This window comes from Nannobrachium achirus (assembly GCF_963921795.1).
Source record: "Nannobrachium achirus genome assembly, chromosome: 1".
NCBI classification, from domain to species: domain Eukaryota; kingdom Metazoa; phylum Chordata; class Actinopteri; order Myctophiformes; family Myctophidae; genus Nannobrachium; species Nannobrachium achirus.
In genome coordinates this window covers 27,274,446-27,287,570 of record NC_137810.1, presented here as the reverse complement: position 1 = coordinate 27,287,570, position 13,125 = coordinate 27,274,446, and the positions used below count along the sequence as shown (strand labels likewise).

The following is a 13,125-nucleotide window of genomic DNA, read 5'->3' as shown; positions in this document are numbered from 1 at the left end:
TTACATATATTTGTTTTTTTATAAACAGGCTATTTCTTCGGAGCTTTTTGTGTCTTGTATGAAAAGGAAGCAAACATTGTGCCGATTGTTAGTCCATTTGTAATGCGCTTCCAATACAAAAAAGAAAGTTTAAAATAGGCTGATGGTCACGAAAAGCCCCTCTAACAGATATTACATTTCAAACAACAAGGAAACGAAAGAAACTGGTAAAAGTCAAACAAGTAAAATCATTTTTCTTTACAAATATTTACAAATATTACCTGTACAGAAAGCTTTCCTTTTCGGGTTTCTCTCTCTTTTTTTAATAGTCTTTACATGAGTCCAGTGCTGCCTAGTATTCGTGCTGTTCGTCTTCTTCCCAATAATAATGTCTCTATACAAAAATAAGAGTTTATATAATATTGTCTCAAGTTACTGGGAATGGGAAGGCCATTTGGATAGTGCTGCTGTGGCGGACGGTAAAAACTGTCCAGATATTAGATTTGACGGCACGCTGAGGATCGGCGCGATAGCGGCCGATCTGGATAGGGAGAGGGACTGGGCGCTCAGCAAGGCCGACTGAACGGTCACCGGGGGCCGCAGGAAAGTCTGAGCAGCACTGGAGCTGGACACGCCAATGATGTTCTCTATGCTAAACGAGGGTCGACTTGAGGGCTCGGACTTGATCATCGACGCCGTGCTGAGGCTGTTGAGCTGAAGTTGGAGACTCGGGCTGAGCTGCGAGTTGAACGATTTCCTGTTCAACTCCGTGGAGGGCAAGAGGGGGACGGCCGGCGGGAGCATGGGACCCACGGGGGGCATGTAAGGGTACTGCAGAGCCGGGTGATGGGAATATGCAGCCGGGTGGAAGCCGTAGTGGCGCCCGTAGGGGTTCCCGATGCTGTACGCCCCGAAACTCTGCATCATGAGCGCCGTCTGCTCCCTGAGAATGTCTGGCTGGTGCCTCTTGAACCGTTTCCTCCTCCGGAGAAAGCTGCCGTTGTCGAACATATCTTCCGACTGCGGGTCCAGTGTCCAGTAGTTGCCCTTGCCGGGGTTGCCCGGCTCCCGGGGGATTTTCACGAAGCAGTCGTTGAGGGACAAATTGTGGCGGATGGAGTTTTGCCACGCAGGAAACTTCTCCCTGTAGTAGGGGAAGCGGCTGCTGATGAACTCACAGATCCCGCTGAGGGTGAGCTTCTTCTGCGGGCTCTGGAGGATGGACATGGTGATGAGAGCGATGTAGGAGTAAGGCGGCTTTACCAGGCTGTTCTTTGGCTTTGAGATGGAGCCTCCCTGCGCCGCGCTCTGCTCCTGGCCGTCTCCCTTCACGGTGCCCGGCTCTCCCTCCCCGGAGCTCTCGCACGGGCTGCCCCCGCCGGACCGCATCTCCTTCTCCACCTCGATCTCCTCCTCCGCCTCGTCCTCGTCTCCCCGGAGGTCGTGTATGATGCCTCCTCCTCCTATCGGGCTGTCGCAGTCGCTGTCCCTCATCTCCATTCCCTCGTCGTCGCCCTCTCCGACCACGTCGATATCCACGTCCTCGGCTGTGAGCACGGTCTGGCCGGACATGTCGCTGGCTCTGTCGCTGCCTCCAGACAGGGTCATCTCACAGTTTACACTTTCTACCGGAGCCTAAACAAGCGAGCGACTGGGTGAGTGAGCGCGCGCGCACACACACACACACACACTGGCTCTGTGTAATTCGCCCGTCTGGAGATCGGATGTCGCCCAAAATCTAAATGCAGGTCAGAGGAGCGCCCGGGCGCAGTGTGCCAGCCAGCCAGCCAGTCAGCCGGGGAAACTTACACTCGTGAAGATATTTCCCCACTCGTGTCGCTGGTGTGTGTGGGCCTGTGGGGTGGACTTGTCTCGGAGTTTTTGTGGAGTTTGCGTCCGCTGCCTGCCGTGGCTTCGCGTCTCTGCTGTTCCTTTCAGTCTGTATATTTCCTACGAGTGATTTCTGAGCGCGAAGTCGAGATGACACATGCTTGTAAAGGAGCCCGGCTTTTTAAAGGACTGTCTGATAGATTACTTTACCCACTTTAAGATATACTATCAGTGCGAGTCACGTGGAGAGTGACGTCACACGCCCCCTCTCGCTGTTAAACCATGCAAACTGAAGTTGTTTCATGGATTTGTCAACAAAGGGACAACAGCAATGCTGCTTTCCGCTGCTTTGTGCCTGTGTTCGTCCGTCATAGACCATTTAACGGTGGCAGAGGGAGGAGGAGGAGGAGGAGGAGGAGGGGGGAGATGCATGATTGAAAGATCTGATGCGCATTAACTCCGCTGCGTAAAAATCCAAATCTTAACTTTGCTTATGCAAACTGTGTTGAGGTCCGCTGAATGACAACGACAACAGCTAAGTTAATTGCATTTCTTTTTAGTTGTTTTATTTGCAGTTTTTACATTTTGCATGTGTGGGTATAGCAGGGGGATTTTTATTAGCTAGCTAATTGTGGGTCTGCATGTTACAGCATGCATGCGTAATTCGGAGACGCGCGCGCTTGGGGATCATTCGTTTTTATGTTTTTCTGACGCGCTGAAGCCGACCTCCAGAAATTGAAGTTGCGACTTCGATGAACTGAGTCTATTTAATCCTGCAGGATTAGCCGAAAGTGATAGGAATATTGAGCAGCAACAACAATTTGAGGAATTGCTTGTAGAGTTTGTTTGAGGTGTTAACGACCCCAATCATTGCATGTATTAGCATTTGAAAAAGTAGGAAATGTAGCAGCGGGTGAATGCAAAGAGACCATTCATTTACAAGCATGAAGGTGAGACGTGTGGGCTGTTCTCGAGAAAAGGATGTCGAATCCAATAGCCAATGACCGTGCGTTGCGCGCGCCGTGGAAAAACAATGGCACTCATTCATAGTCTACAAATCAATTAATATGTCCTGAGAGAAGCATAAAAGGCAATTAAAAGTTGTTGTTTTTTATGTTACCATGTGCCACAACAATTCTATTCCCCCCCCCCCCCTCCCCCCTCTATTTTTTCTTCCAGTTGATTTGATCGGGAAATGACCCATGAAAATAATCATCAATTCTTTCAGGTGAATAAATAATACATTTCTTTTTACCACTGTGTAAAGTGTAAAATAGTGTTTTCTGTCCAATTCGCTCGTTATAAAACTGTGTTGTATAGGTTAAATAGCTATACAAAATTATTATTATTAGGCCTAGTATTGTTGTTTTTGTAGGTAAAATGCATATATTTTGCCAAAATGTTTGCCTATACACGTTCATATATTTCTGGTTTAGAAAATATGTATATTTTAGACTAGGCACCCAGAGGTTTTTGGGGTTAATGTTTTTCCATCTTCCATGCCTCTGGCTCTTATAGGCCACCTTGATACATCTGATCCTTTCCCCCCTCTGTGATAAAAGTCGGATTAATCTACTGGCATCATTAATAACGGGGTGTCTTATAGTGGACGGTGGGAAACAAGGCTTCCGATTAGACGTGCGTTGTGCTAATCTTTTGCTCAGGCGAGCACTCTGTGACCTGTGTGATCTGTAGTCTGTCAATATGGACTAGACTACTTAGCAGATGGAATCAGAGAGCGCTGGAGTCTATAACTATATCAAATGACGCTTATCTCCAAGTTATCTTCCTTTTCAAATAGTGCACGTGTGTTTTTATTTTTATTGTAGTGATCTATTTACGCGTATAACGGAATAATTTGCTCTGTTTTATATTTAGCTATTGCTGTCCGCACGTCGAAATGCTGTGGAAGGCAAAGGCAGGCTCCATGAAGACAGGTGCAACGACCGTCCTTCGGAGAGTCGCGGTGTAGTGTGAAAGGCGGCGTATAACTGCTGATATAACCTAGTGCACACCAAGAGGGCTCTCAAACCCGTCCTTCCTGTGATCTTTTGAAGCCCCATAAATCCGCTTTTATACCTCCGCAGTTTGTTAATGAAATGTACGTTTAAGCACACATGCACGGCTTAGCCCGACAAAACCTTTTAGAATAATAAGCTAACTCTCTCCAGCATGAAACCATTAGGAGAAGGCACGCACCGACGGCATCACAGGTGACGGAGCGAGTAGGCTATACAGTCACCACCAAGCAAGGTCATCATGAGACGAATATCTCCCCAAAGAGCAAAACAATATGCAATAGGCCCAACTGCCAAATTAAATCTGCAAAACAAAGTGGATCAAACAGAAGAGAAACAGAAAGAGAAAATACAGAGTGAGAGAGAGGGAGAGAGAACGGAGGCGAGGACGCGAGGCAAGGTAAAGGGCAAAGAGCTTCAAGTGGAAAACGCGAGGGGTTGGGAGAGGAGAGGAGAGATGGATGCACTGTGCGTAATGGTGCGCGCATATACATATCTAGCAGCTGAAGCAATTCCTGATCCCTCTTTGGAAGGGAAATTGTAAAATTAAGCGAAACAGTTGAGCAGAGACTGTCGAACAGCAAAGGAAAATTTGGGTCGCAACGAATTGTTACCCTCTGCATCGAAAGAAGCCAATTTAAAATGTGGATGACGATGAGCTTGAAGGAGCTCATGGCACCCAAGCGCAATCATCTAATCACATTAATTGCTGCATTAACCCTCATGTTAATATTAGATGTTTTATTTCACTAACCTACTTATGTCAAACTATACACAACACACTGAACTGAACACAGCTGTGATTGGGGGAAATGTCACCGCAGTGACCGCACTCAAAACTTGAGTTTGTACATTCCCCATTTGACCCTTGAGAGAATCAGTTCATTCTGTCTGGTCTTTCTCAGAATATGAATGAAGTTCATTCACGTGAAATAGATTTTTTTTGTGTTAAAATTAACGAAATGTAACTAATAATTATAATAATAGTAGCCTACATTCACACATATTCATATATATACTGTGTGTGTGTGTGTGTGTGTGTGTGTGTGTGTGTGTGTGTGTGTGTGTGTGTGTGTGTGTGTGTGTATATATATATATATATATATATATATATATATATATATATATATATATATATATATATATATATATATAATATATGAGGCAGGTGCACGTAAGCTAAATCAGATGTCTTCAAAATGCATTTTTCCTCCCCTGCACAGCGACCTTTCAGTTTTTTGAAAAGCAGATTTTTGAAAGGCAACTCATTTAAGTAATTAGGTGCAGGGAGCAGTTGAGGGCAGTGGCTAGTAAAACGGTATGATAAATTAATGGCATTGTTAGCGCGCTTTTAATTATGGCTATTATGTTAATTATTTTACATCAGCAGCCGAATGATCCGCACGTCAGATTTAATAAAAACGAGCCATTCTACGGAAACTGTTTGCCCCCATCATCAGAGGCTCTTCATACAATGCGTTTTCCCCCCTTTTTTGGGGGAATTTTGTCTTCTTTTTTTATTGAAATGCTATATGGATTTTTCATGGTCAGTGTGATGACTGTGATCCCCTTAAGGCTATAGACCCCACCAGAAGGCAGGCATAGAAGATCCCAGCTGTTTTTTTTTTCTTTTTGGAAATCGCCATTTTCACCCCCTCGAAGAATCCACTCTATCAACCTGCGAGTTTCTGTCAAACAATATGATGCAGCTCATTTTTAACCGTCTCTTTTGTAGAATCATTCCAGGAGCAAGCTCTCTGCCGTCACAACAATACACGAAAGGGGGCAAAATAGAAGACACACTGTGTGTGTGTGTGTGTGTGTGTGTGTGTGTGTGTGTGTGTGTGTGTGTGTGTGTGTGTGTGTGTGTGTGTGTGTGTGTCGCGCGCGCGCTGTCTCTTCCATTGGATGCGCCTGCATATAACGACATAATTGCTTAGGCATACAAAATAGGAAATGACAGCATGTAGTGCTGTAAGCCAGCGAAAATAATATAATGAAGTATAAGGTTGTAGCTTCAAAAGTTCAAGTTGGTCGAATAGCAGAAGTGCATTTAATGCAACAATAGGCCTACCAGTCCGGGACTTTTGACATTTGGGACAGGATCAGTGATGGAGAGTTGGAGACTGCATGGGCCTAATAAGTGCTTTGCTCTTGTGCAAAATCGGAAGTCCTCTTTAAATTCGTTGCATGGGAGCAATAAATAGAGACATGCAGCTTACACTAACACCCAATTTTACCATTATTATTATTATTATTAACGAATAATAACTAGAATAATTAGAATAAGTTATATAAAAACAGTTTAGCGCACTAGTATTACATAATTATAGCCTAAAAACCCAATTAAACAATTTAGGCTTGATCAATTAAACCAAAAATGGAAGCTCCGCAATATATGTTTTTCCCTCTTTTTTTCTTTCACGGACTTTTGATTGACACATTTCTGTCGATATAGGCTACATGAAATTGCAGTTAGTTACACTAGCACTATGAATGATGAAACTGTCAGGTCCCAACTTCCCATTGCTTGTAAAGCAAACGAATCAAATCGAAAATGTCGTCTTTAAAAACGGAATGATGCTTTTGAAAGACTATCATCAACGTGTTCTAGGGGTCTTTTAAACGCGCTTATTTTTCAAATAGATTGTTATGATCAACACATCTCGGATTGTGATTTTAGAATACTTAATCCGTCTATTTTAGCCAGTGTTTGATTTCATGCCATTTTATAAGATTTGACATTAGCCTGGCTATCTTATTGGGTTTCTTTCTTTCTTTCTTTCTTTCTTTCTTTCTTTCTTTACCAGTCTAGGCACTGAGTCACACCTAACTTTGTCTCAGCCTATGAGGCCGTCTTTTTTGCAATGGTTTTCAATGGGGACGGTCCGGAGCGTTTTCACACATAAAATAGCCCATGTATAATAAGCATAGGATAGCAGCAAGCTCATCTCTCAGGACAAAATGCGTTGGTCCATGTAATCCACTGTTACTTGGAAGTGGAAAGTCATCGGTGCAGAGTCTCACCAGAGACCGACCGCATGTGGGACGATGGCGATACAAGGGTGGGAAAGTGACACCTCCAGCTAAATGGTGAGCCGGATTACCATGCCAATGTGTTCTGTTAAGTATGTGCAATGTTACCCAGTTTGTAGTCCATATTGTCATTTAGATTAGGGCTGAAAGTTGCGCATTAGCACGACGGGAAAGTGTTATTGAGTAGCCTACAGTGATTTAGGTTGTTAACAGTAGCTCACAAATTAGCCTAGAAGCATGTCCATTAAAACATGTAGTCTCTGCGGGAAACATTGCCAGCTCAAGTGTCAATCGACTGTAAAGCACAACATAAAAACCATGTGACAGTTTTCGATGTTTGTAAAACGAGCGAACACCCTGTAGTCTCTGTAGAATAGAATAGGCCTATTGGCTAATTCATCCAAAATGCAATATGACTTTCAATTGAGTTTGGCTTCACATGTTGTGAAACATGCAGTTTAGGCCACATGTCTTGTAAATTATATGAAAGGAAACGGCAATTCGTTAACAATGTATTGTAGCTTGGTACCTGCAGTGACCCCTGAACTCAATCTCCTCTTGCCCATTGATGCATACACATTATCTATAACATCACCTTAAATTACATCCAGCTTCTTGTCATGCCTATATGATAATCTGTCAGGTTCCTTCTTGCACTTGAAACCAACCATTTCCCCCCTGAACCCAGTTATACAAATTATGGATGATAATGAACATCTTTGAACTTGGAAAGAGATGGGCTTTGATCCAATCACATGTCTGTGTAGAATGAAATAATGAAATTACATGTATTCAAGTGACAATTGTTCAAATACATGGAGTTATGTTATTTTTATGAATCGAATTATAAATAATAATAACATGTCCATTGTTTACAACCTAATAACCTTTATAATGTATTGTAAACCAATATTTCGTAATTTCTTAGTGCACCACTTGCATCTTATTTGACTGTTATTCCAGAGGGATCCCACTGCCTAATCAAAGTGCTCAAGATGTCTCTGGAAATTAAGGAACAAACCTTTAGATTGTCAATTACCATGAGGTTAAGTGGTCAGAATAGGCCTACTGATTCAAATAAGGTGTTGTAATTTCATGCTGATAGTTCTTTGACTTGATCTAATTTTGGATTATATCCCCCACAAATAATGGTGTGCAGTCTATTGTAATAGGTAATACTCCAAATTACCTTTAATTATTTTCTAGATCACATTCAGTTTGATAAACGAAGTATTAAGAACACACTTTGGACACAAGCTTACTATATGCAGCCTTATTTATCTTTTTTTTCTCTCTTTTTTTTAACTTCAAATTGGATTTAATTTCCCACATTAATAAGCTATCTTCTTTATTTATACATGTACGTGCAAGATAACATATCCATGAGCAATCAAGTTAATAACACCCAAACAGTTTAACACACGGTCAGAGTCCAAAGTCATGTAAAAGAACATCAATATTTTACATCCCCCAAGAATTCTTTTTAGAGATGCAATCAATGCCACCTCTTCATTATCCGTGTGTATGTCTTCTAGGTATGGCCTTTGTCATTAACCAATAATTCTCTCTGCCACAGTCCCACATAACTTCGCTGCTCCGTACTTTTACAAATGCCTCCAGGCTATAAATACTAATGAAATCTCTTTGCTTAATTTGATTTTGCTGGTACACTTGCAGTTATGGCTGAACTTTCCCACGAGAGAGGCTGATTGAACGCTCTTCAAGTCCGTATGGAAGCGGGAAAACATTCCAAAGAGCCGGGGAGATCATTTCCATAATTACCACGATTGGCAGCCTAATGACCTTCTGTGACAATAAAAAGATCTCTTGTTAATTCCATTTCTGTCGCTGACATTCAAGAGATTCCTATCTTACATGTTGGAGGGTTCACAAGATAACAAGTGTACTTCTTTTCCACTCCCTTTCAGCTCCCAAAGAGCAGTCCATTCAATTAGCCCCCCAACACACTGCAGTGTGGCTCTGCGCTGCTTCTGAAAGGGATCTGCTTTTTGCGTGCGTGCCCCATCCACCCTGCCCCAAAGTTGGATAATTTATGGGCCTGAGGGAGATTATAAAGATGGATCTTCAAGGCAATCAATTCTCATGTTGCGTTTTGAATGGTGGGATAGAAATGAAGTGCAGAATAATTAAAAAGATCACAAGTCCCCCCTCGCATGTAATAATGAGTGGCTCCAGCAGCAGTGGGCTCCCTGCTACCGTGCCAGAGGAAGTGGCTTTGATTTGACAGAGAGGAGACCCGGTCCAGTCCAGCCCACTGCCACACAATAGGGGGTTTTCACCGCACACTGAGGGGCTGCATATCAAACATGGGCTCCGTGACTTTTTAGTGTGGACTGTGTGCTTGTCCACCAGGCAGATCATAAGCAGATACTGTTGTGAGAGGAAACAGGGGGTCTTGTTGCTTGGATGTCTAAATTAGAGTGACTCAGAGCTGGCATGAAAGTAAAGTGGGCGGTTGTTTTGAATATATTTTGCTGGGACCACACAATGCTCAGAGTGTTATGGATTTTTGGACAAAAATAAAACTCTGCCCTTTTTTGCATGTGAATCGGTGTCAAAATGTACCGTTAGACTTAAGCAGGCATAACTGTGGGCTATTGTGCACTGAAGTTCAAATGGTAATGCATTGCCTTTTTAAACCTCTTTATGCAGTGCAGACTAAGTGAGCGACATGCATCTTTATTAGCTTTCTCTGCACCAAACTCAAGCCCTCAATGTTCTAGTTTCCCCCCTGTGTTTGCATTTGTCTGCGGTGGAGTTCAAAATGCAACGAATTCTGATGCAGTGTTTTCCATTATAGCTTTCATTACACACAACAATTTAACCACTTAAACACTTTTGTTGACCGAGGTCACAGAGGGGACTATACTAGATCCCCTCCTTTTTCCCTTTAAAATACATCTCCTTAACCAAGACAGTTTACAGAGCTTGTAGACCTGCTATTTTCGCAGAATGTTTTAAACATGCCCAGAATGCGAGGGGTGATGTTATTATGGCCATCAGATTTGCTGAAATTGAAAAATGCCACCCTAAATTGGGTCATGTTACATTCATTCACTGTCATCTGGTGATATGGTAACAGGACAGGTGGGCACTTGCGGGATATAGGCGTCTTACTGGTTATAGTTTCTTTCACATGTGGGTGGGGCACAAATGGTAAGTCCACACAGTGGATTTATCTACTTCCACCCTAAAGTCTCTATTTTGGGCCTATTTAGGCGAAGATTTTCAAAAATGAAGATTTTTGTTCTTCAACATCTTTGAGTGGTGCCTCAGCACTCCAATGCTTGACCGGGTGTGTAGGTATGTATGCAGTATACTCATACTTCTAGAATGAGTAGCAACAGCTGCAATACCGCTAGGCGACCAAGTGGCGCTGTTGAGCAGCCTTGACATTAATGGACAACAGAAGAATTCATATAGTTTAACACTGCTCAAAGGCACCTCTCACTTCACACTGGGTGTGATTTTATTATTTATTAAGCCTATAAGTACAAAATAGTGGAATTGGCAGCTAGTTTGGGAGATAAATTCCACTTGCTGTAGCCTACTCCCCCCTCCATGGTTATGCGTGGTGACAACAGCCAGTTGAAAGGACACTGCGATGTGTGCCACTGGCCTGTGCATCCTGGAAACAGATGGCGGCACGTGTGACTGCTTTGCTGTGCTGCAGGGAGCGGGGTAATGACACCTGACAGCAGCCTCACACTGGATATCATTCCGCCAGTCACTTGGCTAACTCAACGTTGGCACACACTGCAAAGAACCAGAGAATGGGAGAGACAAAAGTGTGTGTGTGTGTGTGTGTGTGTGTGTGTGTGTGTGTGTGTGTGTGTGTGTGTGTGTGTGTGTGTGTGTGTGTGTGTGTGTGTGTGTGTGTGTGTGTGTGTGTGTGTGTGTGTGTGTGTGTGTGTGTGTGTGTGTGTGTGTGTGTGTTCCTAATGCCTATATTTACAGTATATATTATTAAATTTGTCATGACATTCTGTATTTTGTCATGAAAATCCGGGGAGAACATGTATATATGTACTGTATATAGAAGAATAGTTTGAAATGATTGGTATGTCTGTTAAGGGCAAAAAGCGACCTTGCCCTAAAGGGCGAGGTCGTGCAATGTCTTGGCCATCTGGCCAGAGATGTATATCGGACCAGTTACCCATATATGGAGACCCCTGGTACCCATAGATTTTCACAGATATGGGCTTAATATTGATGACATCAGGGATCTCCATATAAGTGCATAAAAGGGATTTAGTTTCCCTGGAATCACAGGGATCTCCATATATGGGCATAAAAGGGATTTAGTTCCCCTGACCTCACAGTGATGCCAGAGCGTGATGTCAGAGCGTGAGAGTCAGCGTGATGTCAGAGCGTGAGAGTCAGCGTGATGTCAGAGCAGCAAACCCATAGACCGTAAAAAAGAGTACACGGACACAGACATGATGTGCCATTTCTCATAGTAAACTGCGACCTTTGGTCGCAATTAGTTTGTTATATTCACATGGTGGTATTCAGCTGTGGTATTTGTACACCACATAAGAGATGGTGTACAAAAAAACATTAGGAAAATGTGGAAAATAATAGCTGCTGCTTTTATTACACATGTAGAATATCATTGACAGCATGAATCAACTGTTTTAAATCAAATTGAACAATTGCAATACATATACAATACTTTGTAATATGAATAGCAAAAATAGCTGATCCACAAGCTTGAAGATCTGAAAGTTTTACCCATAATAACATGACCAAAATAGGGATGCCCCCTATAAGGTAATATCCTAATCAACGGGAACAGCAGAGCAATAGCAGTGCACCAAGGGAGAACAACCATCATTCCTTCAAGTTATGCTTGTCTGACTGACCTAAGGTAATATGCCATCTATTGGTGAAAGCAGGTAATGAATAAAATGTGTGGTATACAGAGGTAGTAAATACATTACTTGAGAATGCATCACATGTGATTTGTCATACACCCTAGGCCTACTATAACACAACTCTTTAATATACTGTAGAAGTCTCTATTAATGCATGTCATGTATTTGCATATAATTATGAAATACTTGAAATATTTCCAATTGAGTTATGGTAAGAACTGACTACTCCATTCCCACTTTGGGGAAAGGCAAAGGCATTTACTCAACCTCAGCATTGTTAGCATTGGTTTTGTTAAAGACCCATCCTACTGCTCACTGTGGCTCAGTTTTTTTCTTTTTAAAACGATGTACAATGAATTGCAAGAGTTTTTGATGTGACAGCTAAACATGAGTTTTACATCCATTTGGAAGCGGTGGGAGGTTTGTTTATCTTTGATATATAAACAATGTTACGAAACAAACATCTTTTGAGTTATAAAGTCCCACACTCCTATGTGAATATTCCCGAAATTTCAAATGGTCCAACAAATTCAGGACTGTATCTTTGAACCCTAATGACTCTTCTAAACAAACATCTGTCTGGCCATGGGCATGACTTTGATTCCAGCCACTGGCTTCTGGTTAGTTGGAGGAACTTGTGGACAATCAAGCTATTTGTATTATTTAAACATGTTATAAAATCATCAAAGTGCGGTGGCACATAGCTACTTGGCAGCCTTTCCCCTGGCCTGTAATCTTACAGCTCGAGAAGAGTGAACCAAAGGGCTGGCTAAACAGCTAATGGGGCCATGTGATGGGACTTGAGAGAGGAGCTCAGAACAGCAAATTCAATTATCATGTTAGAATTCTGCATGAAAACAATCTATACTAGAAATTAGTGGTATTCCTGTCAGATGACTTGCGTTAGCGGGCCTAATCTTATTTGGAACAACCGTACGCCTTCTTTGAATGTTATCAAATGTTTACAAAGAGCTTAATGTGCTAAAATGCAATCAGGGATTGTGTTGGTAATTTTGCACCGGCATCAGCACCCAGCATTTCCCCCTAGGGTGTCTTGGTGTACCCAGGACTGATTCAACGGACGCCTGACCAGATCAACCTTAGAAACTTGATTTATACACAATTGTTTTCTTTTCATGGGAGTGCAGATTTGCTGCTAAATCTGGTCTAAGTTTGGATTGTTCCTGCACCATTAGTTCATGAATGTCTTTTAATTTTTTTTATGTATTTAATTTTTGCAGATGATGCCAGATGAGTACTAGGCCTATTCATGTTTTTAACTCCATAGACCACATGAAACTGGGACATGGCTTCCACATTTTACTCTTTTTTTGAGCGGTGGTAGACCGCTCCATAGCATGGCC

General features: G+C 42.5%; 1 protein-coding gene across 1 annotated transcript; it reads right to left on the bottom strand.

Moving 5' to 3' along the window:
- Positions 1 to 411: 411 nt before the first annotated feature.
- foxd3 (forkhead box D3) lies at positions 412 to 1,587 on the bottom strand (the record flags this gene model as incomplete). The annotated part of the gene is made up of 1 exon (XM_080727888.1): positions 412 to 1,587. One exon carries the CDS (start codon positions 1,585 to 1,587, stop codon positions 412 to 414), a length of 1,176 nt encoding a protein of 391 aa, XP_080584014.1.
- Between the last annotated feature and the right edge of the window lie 11,538 nt (positions 1,588 to 13,125).